At 48.8% G+C, this 17,513-nt stretch overlaps 1 protein-coding gene across 11 annotated transcripts in view; it reads left to right on the forward strand.

The window, feature by feature from the left end:
* CHD3 (chromodomain helicase DNA binding protein 3) overlaps window positions 1–17,513 on the forward strand; it is a 65,018-nt gene that overhangs the window by 30,222 nt on the left and 17,283 nt on the right. For 4 of the 11 annotated variants that reach the window (XM_083706486.1, XM_083706487.1, XM_083706496.1 and 1 more), the window contains exons 6-22: window positions 1,112–1,242; window positions 1,974–2,121; window positions 2,839–3,014; window positions 3,855–4,085; window positions 4,301–4,504; window positions 5,309–5,520; window positions 6,894–7,025; window positions 7,175–7,274; window positions 7,522–7,713; window positions 9,537–9,741; window positions 10,039–10,172; window positions 10,321–10,442; window positions 13,060–13,233; window positions 13,717–13,858; window positions 14,096–14,227; window positions 15,067–15,184; window positions 16,257–16,381. In XM_083706486.1, the coding sequence (XP_083562612.1) occupies window positions 1,112–1,242; window positions 1,974–2,121; window positions 2,839–3,014; window positions 3,855–4,085; window positions 4,301–4,504; window positions 5,309–5,520; window positions 6,894–7,025; window positions 7,175–7,274; window positions 7,522–7,713; window positions 9,537–9,741; window positions 10,039–10,172; window positions 10,321–10,442; window positions 13,060–13,233; window positions 13,717–13,858; window positions 14,096–14,227; window positions 15,067–15,184; window positions 16,257–16,381 (2,678 nt within the window). Of the gene's footprint in view, window positions 1–1,111; window positions 1,243–1,973; window positions 2,122–2,838; window positions 3,015–3,854; window positions 4,086–4,300; window positions 4,505–5,308; window positions 5,521–6,893; window positions 7,026–7,174; window positions 7,275–7,521; window positions 7,714–9,536; window positions 9,742–10,034; window positions 10,173–10,320; window positions 10,443–13,059; window positions 13,234–13,716; window positions 13,859–14,095; window positions 14,228–15,066; window positions 15,185–16,256; window positions 16,382–17,513 lie in introns of all 11 variants that reach the window. The other 7 variants (XM_083706490.1, XM_083706488.1, XM_083706489.1 and 4 more) reach the window with 6 other exon arrangements.

Consider the following 17,513-nt stretch of genomic DNA (forward strand, 5'->3'; position numbering starts at 1 on the left):
TCACTCTCAGGAGCTAATCCTGCCTTTCTTTGACCTTAACCCCTCTGAAGAAGGCTTGGTACAAGCTAGACATGCGCAAGGCACTAAAATCCATTTCAGAAGCACTGTGCCCTTCAGGCACTCAGATTGCCTCTGTATTTCCTTTAATCCCTCTAACCTAGGCCAAAACATGCCTAAGACGTCTCTGATTAGGTGGGTCAGTGCACATACATTGCTAGTTCTTGAGTTCAACTGTTTAAAATCACGTTGAACTCGACCAGGGCAACCTGGCATCACTGCAGTCTTTTCTACCAATGCTTCAATATTAAAGATATGAAGGTGTGTGACTTACTCCTCAGCAGATACTTTTCATTACTTATTGTAGGATGCATGCCTGTGCTTTGACATTTGATAGGAGTGTGCTACAACATGCACTGCTGCTGTCTTAGATATCCATATTGGGGTGCCTGCCTCCCAATGGACACAGAATGGAACCTTGCGCCCTTATTGTGAATGCCCGTCCTGGCCCAGTGTGACCAGAGGCATCCAGCCCTGCTCTTCTTCAGGTGGTTGGGTACCAACTGGCACATGGGGGCTTTGGCTATAATTGTCCACCTGTGCCAGATGAGGAGACTCTGTTATTTCTGTTTTCCTAATATTCCTTTTTCCTCCAGTTTCTTAATGCACACACTATGTGATCGGCTTGTTAAGGAATTGGAACTGAGGCTAAGCCTCCTGAGCCAGCAAAGTGTTTCATTTTGGTGTCACCTGATCCTGCCTGCTTTAGGTGGTAGTAAGTGGGAGTCCATTCATACAAAGATTCCACCTTCACACTTGGCCAGGATAGACCTTCATGATAAGCGGCCAACACCCCGTTCTTTCCGAGAGGAGCGGTGTAGAAGAGGACAGCAGCCAGGACATTTGGCTTCTCAGCATCTGGTAGGGGGAATCTTTTGCCAAGTTCCGCCATCTGTTTGCTGCTTTGTAGCTTCACGGGAGCCAACGTCTTCACCCCAAACGCCTATCTATTTGCTCTTCAAATGTGTGTGCAGGGGGTGGGGGGAGACAGAGAGCACTGAACACATTCATATGACAGCTTGCTTATTTATTTGTTTGTTTATTTCAACAAAAGGTCCAGGCCACAAGAAGCGGAGCAAGAGTCCTCGCATCCCAGAGATGAAGAGGAAGATGAAGGGGAAGAAGATGGCGCCTCTGAAGATCAAGCTGGGCATGATTGGGGGCAAGCGCAAAAAGAGCAGCTCAGTAAGACCCTCTCCTTGTCCACTGGGTGTGAATGTGGAGACTGGGTGAAAAGTGATGGGCGGATGGGCATTGTTTCTATTTGTTTGGTGTTTTCGGACGGAAGAACTGTGCAGTTTTAAAAGAAGACATCACAGCTACCTGCCAAAATCGGATTTCTGTGATCTGTTTTTGTTATGCAAATGCAGCTCATTTGCTTCCCTTTGGCTCTTTTGCTTGCTTATTGTGCTTGGGCTAGTCGTGGGGAGGGTTCTTGGACTGCCCTTCTTTGCTGCCCTTCTGGCTTTTGAGATTTCGCCAGGTGCTGCCATAGCCTGCACAATGTTCAGCTTGCCTTTGAAGTCATCCTGCCCCACCACAGGCATAATATTTTTCATATGGGCTATGGTAGGAAACCAGGCTAGACTTTGAGTTTGCATGGTATGACTGGAGGTATGCTTGTTTGCTTATAAAATGACTTCTGTTTTCTTCTTGCCCCCTCACCTTTACCTTATAACTGTATTAAGTGGTGCTGTATTCTCCCTGCTCCCACTCCCCGGCCATAACTGAGGAGGGCTGGATGGCAAGCCACCTCCTTTTTTTTCTTCTTGCTTGCTCCTTGGGGTAGATACTAATCTCAGGTGCCAAGCCTGTCTCACCCGCTTCCCAGCAACCATTTCCTCTCTCCCCATTCCCCCTTACTTCTGCTTCTGTATGGGCCTTTCCTAATGGAGGGCTGCTCCGGTTATGTACAGCATTTGTTTCAGAGTGATGAGGTGGGAGAGCCAGAGGAAGAATCTGACCTTGACAACTCCAGTGTTCACAGCTCCTCGGTGCGTTCTGACAGTTCAGGGCGGGTGAAGAAACTCAAGCGGGGCAGACCTGGACGGAAGAAGAAAAAAGGTGAGTGTGGGCTGTAGGTTAGAGCATGGTAGTTAGGTAAACAAACTCATTTCCTGGTTATAGGATAGATGCGGCTATCAATCACTCCTAACCCTGATGGCTGTGTGCTGCTTCTATGGTCAGAGGCAATAAACGTCTGAAAACCAGTTGATGAAAACTGCAGGTGGGCAGAGTGCTGTTGTACTCATGTCCTCCTTGCAGGCATCTGGCCACTGCGACAACAGGATGCTGAACAAGATGGGCCACTAGCCTGAGTTCTTTTGGGTTAGAAAAACACAATCCTACCAGATTTCCCTGTAAAAAGAACGACAGAAAGACTTGCTTTCTCATTCATTCGCCAGGGCAGAAGGGCCATTTTCCAAGTTTCCTGTTTGTGTGTGGCAAAGGAATTCTGGGAAGTTTCAGCCACGCCTCCTTCCCACTGGTTTGTGTCATTCACAGGCCCCCATAGCCCTGGAGAGAAGTTTCCATTCAACCCACCTTTCATTGTGCTAATCATCCAGCCTCTTCTCCCTTCAGTTGCTGCTTTTTCAGTTCCATCCCCTTTTGGGGATGAGCGGTAAATGCAATTTGTTGAATACCCCTCAGTTTCTAAGGGAGGAAGATGGATGACTCCCAATCCTAGACCTGCCCTGGCCCAGGTAAGGGAGTAGGTTGTACGTAGCTCAGGTGCCTTCATGCCATATTCTGGTTTCTCCCCACTTCCCGGCCCTGCAGTTGCTGGTGAAGAAGAGGCAGACGGCTACGAGACAGACCACCAAGACTACTGTGAGGTGTGTCAGCAGGGCGGGGAGATCATCCTCTGCGATTCATGTCCCAGAGCTTATCACCTGGTGTGCCTGGATCCGGAGCTAGACAAGGCCCCCGAGGGCAAATGGAGCTGCCCCCACTGTGTAAGCTGCTCACCTTTCTTCCTTGTTCTCTGCACACTAGCACCTCCCACCCTGTGTCTCCCCCATTTCCAGGGAAGGAGCTTGCCTGTTGTAGCCCTTGCTCTGGTGCCGTTCCCGCTTAGGAGTCCAGGATGCTGTGCTAAAAATATATATTAAAAATCCAAAATATCAAGCTTTGAAAATTCAGATAATGTAGCTGGGATAGATTGTGCAAAAAACAATGAACTTGCACTTTCTAGTTCACCTTCTGAGTGCAAAACTGTCCTTTCCCTCCCTTTGTTTTAAATTAGTGCTTGGGTTAGGGATGGTGGGAAAAGAGGGACTTTGGGGGGTGCTGTGTGCATAGGGACAAGGAGGCAGGGGCTGGGGTTCAGTGGAAGGACTCTGATTGGTCCATTCAGATGCCTTGTGGTTTCAAAACCCTGGCATATACTTGTACCACAAAGACTAATGCAATTGAAGTGGGGATACTTGCTCTTCTGATGCTGTACTAGGAACCCAGATCCTGCTATTATTGGCTGCAAGGATCTGGATCTCTTTGAAAAATTATATTTTAAAAAATATTTAGCACATGTGCTGCTGAAGCTAGTACCTAAATTAATTTTTGAGAGCTACTCTGGGCTTTTAAAGCTGTGCTCTTCTACATACTTAATTTTCCCTTGCCAAGAATTCAGGCTGTGTAGAAACAGAAACCCATGAGTCTGAAATTCATCAGAATACTGTGGTTGCTGGATAGGCTCTGGCTTCTGCTGTTTGCAGCTCCAAGTGCTCCTACTTGCATGACCCCTATATCATAATCCAGCTCTCTCTCTCTGGGTGTGTCATGTCCCTCGCCTGCAGGAAAAAGAAGGGGTGCAGTGGGAGCCAAAGGAGGAGGAAGAAGAGTACGAAGGGGAGCTGGACGATGCTGAGAAGGAGGAGGAGGACGATCACATGGAATACTGCCGCGTCTGTAAGGACGGGGGCGAGCTCTTGTGTTGTGATGCTTGCATCTCATCCTACCATATCCACTGCCTCAACCCGCCGCTTCCTGAGATCCCTAATGGGGAATGGCTGTGTCCCCGTTGCACGGTGAGGGCACTGGGAGAGAGGGCATCATGCTGGATTTTGGGGTGGGGTGGGGGAGTGGCTGTGCTGTGAGAAGAGGGTAAGAGAGAGAGACCAGCCAATGCATTTACTTGTCAGTAAGGCTCACTGGTTACATAAAGGGTTGCCTCCTGGACAAGAGGCTTTGGTGGGTGGCCAAACTCCCTGTGTCTCTGACACCTTCTCTTTCCCATCCCCAGTGTCCCATGCTAAAGGGACGGGTCCAGAAAATCCTGCACTGGCGATGGGGGGAGCCTCCGACACCAGTCGCTGTCGCCCTGCCACCCGATGCCAACCCAGACGATCCACCGCCCAAGTCTCTGCAGGGTCGTTCCGAGCGCGAATTCTTCGTCAAGTGGGTCGGGCTGTCCTATTGGCACTGCTCCTGGATAAAGGAATTGCAGGTACAACTTTGACTAAACTCAGGGCTGAGGCAGCTATGCCTTCGGACAAAACTCCATGCCTCGTCAGAGAGTGCGGGGCCCCAAAACTGGAAATGAATGGTGGGATGACAGTGCTGTCAACAGCACACAGGGAGAGCTTGGAGCGTCTGGGCATTTGAACCCCTCCACATAGCATCATTCAGTCTTTGGGCAGCTTGCTTCTGGTCTTTGCCCTGCCTTCGTCCTTCGGCATAAACTGAAATCAGTGTCAGCGCAACCGTGGGGTGGGGTGAACTTCTTCATCCCCTTTCTTCTGCCCCCAAGGACTGCCACCTCTCCCCAGCACCTCCCAGCACTCCAGCTCCAGCAGTGTTGTTCTGCTGTTGCTCTCTGGGCACGGGCAGCCAGGAAAGATGCCAGCCTGTCTGTGCAAAAACCACGTCCTTTTGAAAGGTGGTATATTAGAATGGGAGAGCAGCAGCAGCAGCAGCAACACATGCCTGTCAATGCCAATGATAGCCAGAAGTCCCAACTACTCTATGTCCCAACTACTTTTAATGACTGGATACTGAGCATAGGGATCACCATCATCAGGGTGCCCTGTATGTGAGCCTCCTTCAGGCATGTCACTGGCTTCATCAGAACCATGTGTGCTGTTGACCCATCATGGCAGAGGCTAGGTGGCCACTGATCAGGGGTGCAGTCGCAGTGGGTTTTCTGTATCAGCATTTGATTCAAATCCTTACATTTCTCATTCACGTCTACTCGGTTTCTCACCTTTCCTTTTTCTTCCCTTTCTCTGCCCCCTCCCCCCACCAATCCCAGCTTGAGATTTTCCACCTGGTGATGTACAGGAATTACCAACGAAAGAACGACATGGATGAGCCCCCTCTGCTTGACTACGGTTCTGGTGATGACGATGGGAAGAGTGAGAAGAGGAAGAACAAGGATCCTTTCTATGCCGAGATGGAAGAGAAATACTACCGCTATGGCATCAAGCCTGACTGGATGACCATCCACCGCGTTATAAACCATAGGTCAGCTTGTGTGTGTGCATGTGCACACTTGTGTGCACATAGTTCATCCCCTATCACAATGATGCCATGGCTCAAGGGTGGTGAACCTGCAGCCCTCGGGCCAGATCTGGCCCACTAAACCACTGCAGGTGGTCGACAGGCATTGACAAAACTGAGCTCCTCTTCTCTGCAAAGGCAACTCTTTTGCTGGAAGGTCTTCCTGATCAGAAAACAGGAAGGCATACTCCTTCCTGTTTCCTAAGCATTAGGACCTCCTGCCAATAGCACAGCATAGGAAGGAGGAACCTTTGTAAGGTCAACCAGTAGGGCTTTCTTACCCATCACAATGCTGGCTTGAACCTCTCTCCTCTCCTCTCAGCCCAGCACTGCAATGGGGATGAGTGCCATGCATACATCCTAGTGTGGTGTGTGCCAGCATATGTGTGTGTGTGTGTGATCTGCATGTGTTTGGTTTGTGCATGCTGCATATCTGGCAAGTGTGTGTGTGTGTGTGTGTGTGTGTGTGTGTGGTGTGCATGCATGCAGTCCTTGGACATTGGTCAGTTTTGACTGTGGTCCCTGGACCTGGGAAGGTTTAGCTGCTTGTACCATAGCCCACGGCCAGTGCATTGTTAGTCCTGATGAGACCTAGGCGTGTGTGGGATACTAATGCGGTGGGCATTAGTGGGGTCACCCAGCGGGGAGTAATTGAGGTATAGGTGTTGGCAGCCTGGCCACTCCTGGGAACCCCACCTTTCTTTAGGTAAAGGTAAAGGTACCCCTGCCCGTACGGGCCAGTCTTGACAGACTCTGGGGTTGTGCGCCCATCTCACTCAAGAGGCCAGGGGCCAGCGCTGTCCGGAGACACTTCCGGGTCACGTGGCCAGCGTGACACGCTGCTCTGGCGAGCCAGAGCCGCACACGGAAACGCCGTTTACCTTCCCGCTGGTAAGCGGTCCCTATTTATCTACTTGCACCCGGAGGTGCTTTCGAACTGCTAGGTTGGCAGGCGCTGGGACCGAGCAGCGGGAGCGCACCCCGCCGCAGGGATTCGAACCGCCAACCTTTTGATCAGCAAGTCCTAGGCGCTGAGGCTTTAACCCACAGCGCCACCTGCGTCCCGACAACCTTTCTTTAAAGAATATTTAATCCTCAAGGTTCTGAAGAATAAAATGGATTTGAACGTGACCTTTGTGCGTTTCTCCAAGAGAATCCTTCTAAAAGATTTCCATATCTTCGTGATATTCACCGGCTTAGCCATGATGGCCTTTGTTGACTTAATCCCATCAGATGCCTTTCGGTGAAAGAGAGTAAGCAAACCCAGTTTGTGTGTTTTCTTCTCTTTCTGCTTCTTTCTCTCTTTTCTCTTTGCGCCGTGAATTTACTGCGTGCAGCATTGACAAAAAGGGCAACTACCACTACCTGGTGAAATGGCGTGACCTTTCCTACGACCAGTCCACGTGGGAGGAGGATGAGATGTCGATTCCCGACTATGAGTACCAGAAGCAGGCCTATTGGTTTCACAGGTGAGGAAACTATGAGGGTGGCAGTGGGGAGGGAGGCACTGAGCAGGGCAGGATGGAGCTACCTGGCCCAATGCACCATGGGCCATGCCTGAGATTCCTGAGTGAGACACAGTGGGGCCTTCCTCTCTCTCCACCCCCTCACTCTCTAGAGAGCTGATAATGGGTGAAGACCCTGCCCAGCCCAGAAAGTACAAGAAGAAGAAGAAGGAACTGACGTCGGAGGACCCGCCCAACTCCCCCACCAACGATGTAAGCTCTGGGATGGTGGCTAGCAGTGCAGCCACCCCTCTGCGGTGCTGGGCACCCTTGATGCTGCAGCACTAGGCTGGGAAGGGAGTGCAGCCTGACAAAGAGGAAAGCTCTGTGCAGCTGATGGGCCCAAGCCGTTTTAAATGGGGATCATTTCAGGGATGGTGTCCAGAAGGGAGTGAGCCTCTGTCCGTGGGTGTGCATGGCTCTCACCTCTCTGCTTCTCTGTCTCCGGACATCCTTGCAGCCTACGGTGAAGTATGACAGCCAGCCACGCTTCATCACGTCCACAGGGGGCACGCTGCACATGTATCAGCTGGAAGGCCTGAACTGGCTGCGGTTCTCCTGGGCCCAGAGCACAGACACCATTCTGGCAGATGAGATGGGCCTCGGCAAGACGATCCAGACCATTGTCTTCTTGTACTCGCTGTACAGGGAGGTAAGCCAGGAGTGGTGGCCTGGGCATGTTCGCTCTCTTTTCCATTGTCTGAAGTATGTGAGTCTCTCTCTCTCCCTCCCCCCCCCCCCACTGCCCCTACCTCCTGCGGAAACCTAACATTTACATGTCATTGCATGGCCCTTTCCTTATGCTGTGACCCAGGACTTCTGAACTGGTTCTCTTCCTTTTCTGATCATGCGCCTTCCCAAGTGTTACAAAGAAAGTGCTGGCTTCCTGTCCTAAAAGCTCACAGTCCTAAAAGTAGAGGAAGGGGAACAGGGGTATACATGGGACAGAGGGGGGAAATGGGTTATAAACCTTCCAGTGAAACTCTCCCACCTATTCCAGACCCCTTGTGTCTTTCCAAGAAAGAAAACCAATAAAGTTGCTTTTGCCAACGTTGTCTTTGTTTACATAGTTCCACCTTTCAAAGCAACTAAAACTCCTCCTGAGATCCCACTCCCTGTTTGCCTAGCCCCTCTCCCCCTCTGAGATGGAATGGAAGAGATTCTCTTTGCTTCCTACCTCAGGCCCATCCATTCATTTCCACTGTTCTCCAACCAGATTGAAGCCACCGACTATTCTCCTCCAATCTGCTTTGGATGTCATAAAGCAAGTTTCCTGCCACTTGTTACTTCCCTCAAAACCTCCGCCTTAGCTCTCATTTTATTGGGGGTTTCCCTTCAGGGTTTCTGAAGGGAGATGGGCCTCGTTTGTTGTTTGGAGTTTGGCCTCCCTGCTCTCCCAAGCTTCTCCCCTTTGGGGTTTCCTCATGGGTGAGTGTTCTGGAGCTGAACTATTTGTGCAGGATCCTACCCGTCAGTATGAGCTAGACCTCAAGTGCTCCCTCCCTGCTGTCCTCCTCTGCCCCAACCACCTCCTGTCTTGGCCTCCTCATGGCAGCCTCCCAATGAGTGCCTGCTTTGCCAAGACATCTTGCTGAAGTACTAGAGCCCCAGGCTTTTCTGAAAGGAGGTGAGGCAAGCAGCTGAGTTGCTGTCTGCTCCAACTGCTGATCTGTCTGAAACCTTGAGTGGGGCGAATCCTGCCACCTTGCCCCAGATTCTTTCCTCCATAACAGAAATATCTGGCAGCAAGCAGCCGTTCTCCATAAAAGAAAAGGTGCACATTTAATCTCTGTTGTAGTGCAGCTTCCTTGTTGGTGATGACGTAGGAAGCACACAATGTGCATATGCTTCTCTGAACACGAGCGTGAGTGCATCTGGGAAACCTGATGGGGCCAGATTTCCCAGATACATGCAAATTTGCGTGCGACATCTGCCTGATTACCTGTTCCATGTGGGAAGCATCCGTGTTGTGCTGGTGCTTCCTATCGCATTCATAACGTGTGGAGCCATCGCCAGCCTTGCCTTGTGTGATGTAGATTATATGTCTTTTGGGCACTGACCATACGAGGTCTCCGTGTTCTGTATACCGCCTAGCACAGGGTTAGTGCTGAATGAACGTCTGGTAGGAGGAGTGCATCAGCCCCAGGCAAAGGGTCCTTCTGTGAACAGCTGTTACTTCTGTATGAACAGCTGCTGTGACTGGCTGTGTGTCAGTGATCCCAGCAGAGCCACAGGAGAACCTTGCTCATTCTGGCAGCCAGCGTTTTATGAATGGATTTCTCTTTGCCTAGCTGAGCCCCTGGGAGCCAAAAGCAAAGAGCCTGAGAATTGCTGCATCAGGCTGAGTCAGGGCTGGGAGCTGCCGGTGGCCTCTTTTGACTCCTCCCGAGCCGCAGACAGGAAAGTTCCTTCTAGTTCACATGCGATTTCATGCTCTTCCTCTTTTCTCTCTCCCCCCCCCCCCCGCTCCACCAGGGCCACACCAAAGGGCCTTTTCTGGTCAGTGCTCCGCTGTCCACCATCATCAACTGGGAACGAGAATTTCAGATGTGGGCACCCAATTTCTATGTGGTAACCTACACAGGGGATAAAGACAGCCGCTCCATCATCCGTGAGAATGAGTTTTCTTTTGAGGACAACGCCATGAAGGGTGGAAAGAAGGCCTTTAAAATGAAGGCAAGTGCAGTGGGGGTTTTCCCCCACCTTACAGCAACAGCAGCGCTGACTCTGCAGCTTCCCATGGGCCTCATATTGATTGTGGTCAATATAATTTTGCTCCCCACCAAACCTTGAGGCGGAAGGCAGCTTGTTAACCCCTTCGCTTCCAAGCCCCACAGTGCTGCATTGCCAGCTTGCCTTTCAAATGCTCCAAGAGCTCTTCCCCCACCAAGGAGAACCACATTCAGTGGTGCCATGGAGCAGATGGTGGCTATACGTTTTCCCACCTTCTGTATTTCTCCTTTTTGTTTTCAGAGAGAAGCTCAGGTGAAATTTCACGTCCTCCTTACCTCCTATGAGCTGGTCACCATTGACCAGGCTGCCTTGGCTTCCATCCGGTGGGCCTGTCTTGTTGTGGATGAAGCTCACCGACTCAAAAACAACCAGTCCAAGGTGAGGAGAGCTGTGTGGTGGGGAAGCCTGAGCTGGCTTGTCCTGGTTAAATGCCAGGATTTGGGACTCATCTGTGGTGGGTGAGGGTGTAGGAAGGTGGAGCGAGGGAAGAAGGGTGCTCTGATGCCTGTACTGCTCTTGCTTTCAGTTCTTCAGGGTGTTGAACGGTTATAAGATCGACCACAAACTGCTGCTCACTGGGACTCCTTTGCAAAACAACTTGGAGGAGCTGTTCCACCTGCTGAATTTCCTCACTCCTGAGAGATTCAAGTATGGCTAATTTTCCTTCCCCCTGTTAATAAGAGAGCTGGAGGGGCTTAATCTTAACTCCTCTCCTATCTGTGATTGACACACTGGTTTGTCATCTACCTTCAGACTGGGGTCCCTGTCCACAGTTTCCCCTCTCCCTTCCAGGTTTGCATCCACTAGTAACCTTTTCATCCAGTTCATAGCTAGCCTGAACATAGGGTGGAGTTTCTACCTAATCTTCCACCCAACTGGAGCTTGGTAGAACAGAGGGGCTGAGTCCTTCCACTCTAATCACAGAAGGCCTTTGGATAAGTTCAGCCTTCATAAGCATGAGGAGGGCCTGGTGAGCCAGTTGACAGAAAAAGACTTGGCTGAATGTGAAAGGACAAGCGAATAGCAGATCTCTAGATAACCACTTCTTAGTTGTCCTTCATGCCAGCATTATAAGACCTAGTGCCTAACAGTTGATCCCAAAATGTGGTGGGCCATCTGCCTCACAGCACAGCTCTGGTGTGAATGTTATACAGTACAGAAAGCGGTTTGGAAAACCCATAAAAGAGGAGCATTTGGGCATCTGAAAATGTATATCTGGAGAGATGGCTCCCTCTGCTGACCAGACATGCACACTGCTGGCAATCTGGCATCTTGGTCACTCCCAAGTGAAACTTAATGCGACTTCTGGTGGCCACAAGGGATTTCCGTTTGTCTGAAACAGATGTCTAGTGATGGGGGCGGGCTCCTCCCATCAGCACTGGAAGCTAGACTTGTAGAGGCTTCAAGCTCTTTCAAGGGTGGGTGGAGAGGGCCAGGTTACATTTTCACATTTTGGCCCTTTGTTAACTGAGGAACCCCAGCTGCTCTTGCCTCCCCAAGGCATAACAAAACTAAAAGAGACGGCTTCTTTCTTACCTCTTTCACTGACTTTAGGGCTGGAAATATTTTTATTTGGTTTGGTGGTGTCTTTTACACCGAGATTTGCAAAGGAACTACAAATCCTGCACGCCTGTGGATTTGTTATTTCTTTCCACCTTCCAACTAAAGATCCTGCCTTCACAGCCTTCAAATTTGACACCACATTAACACCACATAAATTATCCACTTTTATTTATTTATTTAATTTAAAATACGTTTAGTCACTTTTCTGGACAAGAGCCTTAGCATCAAAATTAAAACCTTAAAATCAGTGCACAGTTTAAAACTTTAAATAATAATATAAAAACCTAATACAGTGGCACCTCGGTTTAAGAACAGCCCTGTTTACGAACAATTCAGTTTACAGACCCCGCAAAACCAGAAGTAGTGTCCCGGTTTGCCTCGGTCTAAGAACGGAATCCGAATGGTGGAAGGGCACTGGCGGGGGGAGGCCACATTAGGGAAAGCACGCCTCCGTTTAAGAACTGTTTCAGTTTAAGAACGGACTTCCGGAATGGATTAAGTTCGTAAACCGAGGTACCACTGTGCTACAAGTCAGCACACTTGACAGGTTTCCACCTGTCATCCAAAATGAATACGATTTAGTCTAACTCACTTATCACCCAGGTAATTATTATCGTGCCTTAGAGAGCAGTTGTATGCCACCCTTCATCTTCACATCTCAGGGTGGTTCACAAGCTAAAATATAAAAGCACAAAATACATGACAAAAGCAAGAAGAGAAAACCCCAACCAATAACCCCCCTCCCCTCCCACAAAGACATTTAAAAGGAGTATAGGATGTTAATCGACCCAAGGCCTTGTTGAAGAGGAACCTGGTGCCTAAAGGTGTATAATGAAGGCGTCAGCCAAATCTCCCTGGTTCCTCAATTCTGTTTGCCCAGCCAATTTCTCCCTAGAAAATCCACTTTGTATTGCTGTTTGTCTTGATTTAGTGCTAAAGAATGGGTTTTTTCCAGGGAATGTGGTGAGGTAAAGGCAAAACCACTTGGATCCATGCCTAGAAAGCAGAGGACAAGCAGAAAACTGCTTGGACCCATGCTTTCTAGGCACAGGAAATGTGGGCAAGCCGTCCCTGTCTGAAACCCTGGAGAGCCACTGCTGCCAGCCAGTGTAGACAGTACAGCATCTGTGTCTGCGCACTGCGGCACTGCGGAAGCGAGTTTAGCGCAGCACGTGGGGACTCGCTGAGTGGGCGGCTCAGTTTGGGGGCGGCTCGTGGGCCAGTTAAACGACCTTCGTGGGCTGCTTGTGGCCCATTGCCTTAGGTTGCCTACCCCTGCAGTACTGTATGTGGCAGCTCCCTATATTATCTATGCTTCTATATACTGTATGCAATCACAAAATATTTTAGGGTGGGTCACAAAATTTAAATGAATAAAGAAAATGCAATTTAAAACCAATTTACTTTTTATGATCCTACCCCCACTCCGCAAGCCATTGTTTTAAGGAAGCTGGGGGGGGCATGACTTGGTTAGAACTGGGGGGAGTTGAAGGATGGGGCTTTCGTTTCATTAAGGGTGCCCTCCCTTCGTTCGCCTGCCCTAATATGAGCACTAGGCTTGGGGGATCTTTGTGACTGATCCTCCTTCAGATACTTCCCCCAGCCCAAAATCCCTTCCTTTCCCTTGCTTGTGTGCAGCATTCTATTGGCCTGAAATATCCCCAGAGGTGTACACGTAACAGCTTCTGTCTTTTTCCCACAGCAACCTGGAAGGCTTCCTGGAGGAGTTTGCTGACATCTCCAAGGAGGACCAAATAAAAAAACTCCATGACCTCCTGGGACCCCATATGTTGCGCCGCCTCAAGGCTGACGTCTTCAAGAACATGCCGGCCAAGACAGAGCTCATTGTCCGGGTGGAGCTCAGCCCCATGCAGAAGTATGGGCAGGATTGGGGGAGGAGAGGCAGTATGGGGGACTGTCCTTTCCATGCAGAGTGCCAGGGTGGTGGCAGATATATGACCTGGACTCTAGTGGGGCGGGGGCACCGTGGTATGGATTTACAAGTGGCAGTGATGGCTCTTGGATCAGGGAGGGGAGACCCAGTGAAACAGAATTTGGGGGAGGGGGAGCTGGTCTGGCCAGGATGGAGGAGAGTCAATGTCCTTAGGTTTTCTGCAAGAATAGTTACAAAGCATGCCTGAACCCAAGACTCTGGTCTCCTTTCCTCCAGATTGTTGGGAGGGCAAATGGGAAAAGACAACTCATTGAATGTTAAATGTACTGTATTTCTGTCCCTCCCTTTTTGGTAAAAATCTGGCAGATACTTCTGTACGTGGAGGGGTCATAGAGTCTCTCTCATGCTACTCTTTTTCTCCTCCTGCTGTTCCCATTATTCTCCCCCTGCCCCCCACCCAATCAGGAAATACTATAAATATATCTTGACCCGCAACTTTGAAGCTTTGAACTCCCGTGGTGGCGGTAACCAGGTGTCTTTGCTCAACATAATGATGGACCTGAAGAAATGCTGCAACCACCCCTACCTCTTCCCTGTTGCTGCGATGGTATGTCTTGCATTGCCCAGCCGGCTGGCAGGGGCCTGTGCAGGGGCAGAGCAGCTCTCTCCAGCTGGAAGGAGTGGGCTCATGTTGTGGAGCAGGGGTAGGTTGCCTTTGGCAGGCAAACTGGCCCACCTCCTCAGTTTGCCTCTGGCCTTTGCCTAATCCCCTGACAGCAAAGAATAGACCCAGCCAGATGAAACCACCTGCATGAATGGCGACGGCTATGCTTTGTCTTGGCAGGAATCCCCCAAGTTGCCAAGCGGTGCCTATGAAGGGGGTGCTCTCATCAAGGCCTCTGGGAAACTGATGCTGTTGCAGAAGATGTTGCGGAAGCTAAAAGAGCAGGGCCACCGGGTGCTCATCTTCTCCCAGGTGAGAGTGGTTGGGGGGATATATGGGGCCTTGAGCACCTGGATGCTGGTTGTGTACAGTGTGGTGGACGGGATGGAGAAGAAAAAGATGTGAACAACTTGTTGTGTGTTTCTCCTCCTATGGTTACAGCATACAAATAATGTAATTTCATGACATAATTTTTTCCTAAATGTTATGGAGGTGTTGGGATGCTGTTTTCTGTGACATCATCTGTTCAGTAAGAACAAATTAGTCTCAAGTTCAGGCATGCAGTGTACAGCAAGAATGCTAGTGATGAATGAGAAGGCACTATCAATCTCATTTAGGAATATGAATGCCCAGAGGTAAAAATGAATTTTCCTCATTTTTCCAAGGTCTTCCTCCATTCCCCCTCTTGTTTTTTTTTACAGTGGAAATTGGAAAGAAAAAGAAACCCCTCCAATGAAGTATTATCTCTTTTAGGATATTGCTCTTTAAGGCAGGGTTTTAAAATATTAGCTGTACAGTACTCTCTCAAAATTGTTTCCAGTAACTTTGTACAGTAATATACAGCATTAGGAAATTGCAGTCTCTGCGTATACAGTAGATATGAACAACTCAATTCCAATTCTGTTAGGCTAAAGAAAGACATAGAAATAAGAAGTATACTGTTGCTTCTTGGGCTATGGAGGAGAATTTTTAGTATTATTTCTTTTTTTTCCCTGGATCTTGTTTATAGTGGAAACTGTTTGTAAGCCCAAACAATTTTGCTTTCCACAGTGTTAGTGGTTTCTCCATCCCCCCACCCCCACCCCGTTTCCCCAACTGAGAATTTCCAGAAGTACTAGATCTCTCGTCTCATTTATGGGTATCTTTTCCAGATGACAAAAATGCTAGACCTACTTGAGGATTTCCTTGACTATGAAGGGTACAAGTATGAACGGATTGACGGGGGCATTACGGGGGCCCTGCGGCAAGAGGCAATTGATAGATTTAACGGCAAGTATGAAGGTTGTGAGCCTGATGTGTGAGGGTAGAAGGTGGGGCTTGGCCTTTATGTATCATGTACCATGTACCTTTATGTACCATGACCTCAATTGTCTATAGAAAGGAGCCTGCCAAGGATCTCGTTCAGGTGGAGGCTCTCTCTGGATTGGGACTAGAGTGGGTTGTAAGGATCTACATGCCACAAGAAGAACCCCATTAGATCAGACCTAAGGTATATCTATTTGAGGATCCTGTCTCCCACAGTGGTCAGCCAGCTGCTGATGGGGAACCCACAAGCTGGGCGTGAGGGTCAGTTGCAACGGTCTTGTCATGGTTGAGAAGTCAGTGCCAGAATCGGCACCCAAAACTTCAGCCTTTGTCAGAGGATAGGAGTTGCAGGTGTGCCAGTAGGCCAGAGCAACACTATAGGGAATGTCCAGTAGAAGGAACAAAAAATCCTGAAACAGCAACTCCTCTTCAGCCGTCTCTGTCTCTTGCTTGGTCACGAGACAGAACAGGGATGTAGTCTGCTAATCCAGACTAGACTGCAAAAGTTGGCTGTATGTTTTCTGCCTTTCCTGGGCAGCTGAAGGATCCAGCTCCTCAATATTGGATGGTGGACAATAATGGACATTCATGGTGAATCATAGAATTGGAAGGGACCCACAAAGTTCATCTGATCCAACCCCCTGTAATTAAGGAATCCCAACTAAAGCATCCATGGCAGATGGCTATCCAGCCTCTGCTTAAAAACCTCCACGGAAGGAGAGTCCACAACCTCCCGAGGGAGTACATTCCACTGTCAAACAGCTCTAACTGTCAGAAAGTTATTCTTGATGTTTCGTTGGAATCTCTTGTAACTTGAAGGTTAAGCATGATGTTTTTGCATAGCTTGGAGCAGGCAGCCATAATTTTTACTCTGGAGTGACATGATATACTTGGGAATCTGCTCCCAAGCATGAAATACCTTTTGCAAAGCAAACCTGAGCCTGACTTCTGAGTTCAACTTTGTGTTCTGAATTCTGAGTCCAGTTCATATGTCTTACCTCCTGATTCACTCACTGAGGTCTTCATTCTTTTTCAGCCCCGGGAGCTCAGCAGTTCTGCTTCCTGCTCTCCACGCGGGCAGGTGGTTTGGGCATCAACTTGGCCACAGCTGACACGGTGATCATCTTTGATTCAGACTGGAACCCTCACAATGATATTCAGGTAGGCTCCTCTCCTCCCCTGATCACACCCCTTCCTCCTTATGGAATTCTGTTTTTAAGGAGGTGGCTGGTGCTGTGATGTTTTTATTGTAATGCTCTGCATGTTTTAATAGACTATATATAAACTGTGTACGTGTATATATTATGTTTATTTTTATAATTGCTTTTTTCTATGTTTCTAGATGTTTCTAAGCATTTAAAACATGAGGGGGAAAGGTGGGATATAAAAATAATAATAATTCTGTAGATCCACCAGAGGTTGCACATAAGAACCACTTTGAGGGTGTGGTTGTTGTTTTTTACAATCAATATATTAATTTTATGAAGTAAATAAAAAAATAAAAAAACCTTTCTGGATCAGACCAAAGGCTGATTTTATCTATCATCCCTTTTTCACCCATTAGCCAATCAGCGGTCAACGGGTTATAGACATTCCCACAATCCGACTGTGCAATCAAAATCCTTAGCATCCCAAGAAGCTTACTTTTCATTAACACAGAGATAATTTTTAGTCAAAGCTATTTTCTGGCCACAAAGATAAGCTTGGCCATGTACCAGCAAAGCCTGCTAAAATTTCTAGGCTAGAGTGAGGCTGATTTCAGCACTCCCACCCAAGGCATGGACAAATGGAATGAATAATGCAAAATCAGCAAATGCAAGGAAAGTAGTTTTCATCTACTTTATTCAGGTAAAAATTAGGCATTTTGAGATAACAACATGAGAGAGGCCTGTATTGCAATTGACCTTGAGCCCTTAGTACAGAGTGGATAGTTAAACCTTAGCATGGTATTTGCCAAGTGATGATGGTTCTTACTCATCTGACAAACCCTCCAAACATTTTTTGTTTTTGGGTCTGTGTTTCCTGGAGTGTGAGGTGTAGAGGTGACCCTCCCCTCCCTCATGCAGACCCAGAGCAGTCCCTCAGCAAAGGGGAGCTGTGGCCGGGTGCATTGGGGAGCCCAAGCTATGGCTTCTACCAAGCTGGCCCACAGTTACAGACCTATGTGCTCGCAGAGTGAAGACAAGGGAAGAAAATCTGATGGCAAATGCGGAGCAATGAGTTTTCCAACAGGCCTCTTTCATGTACAGGGTTAATTCTCTCTATTCCCCTTTCTCTGCATTTCCTCCCTTCC

Source organism: Podarcis gaigeae (genome assembly GCF_964106915.1).
Source record: "Podarcis gaigeae genome assembly, chromosome: 13".
Taxonomy (NCBI): domain Eukaryota; kingdom Metazoa; phylum Chordata; class Lepidosauria; order Squamata; family Lacertidae; genus Podarcis; species Podarcis gaigeae.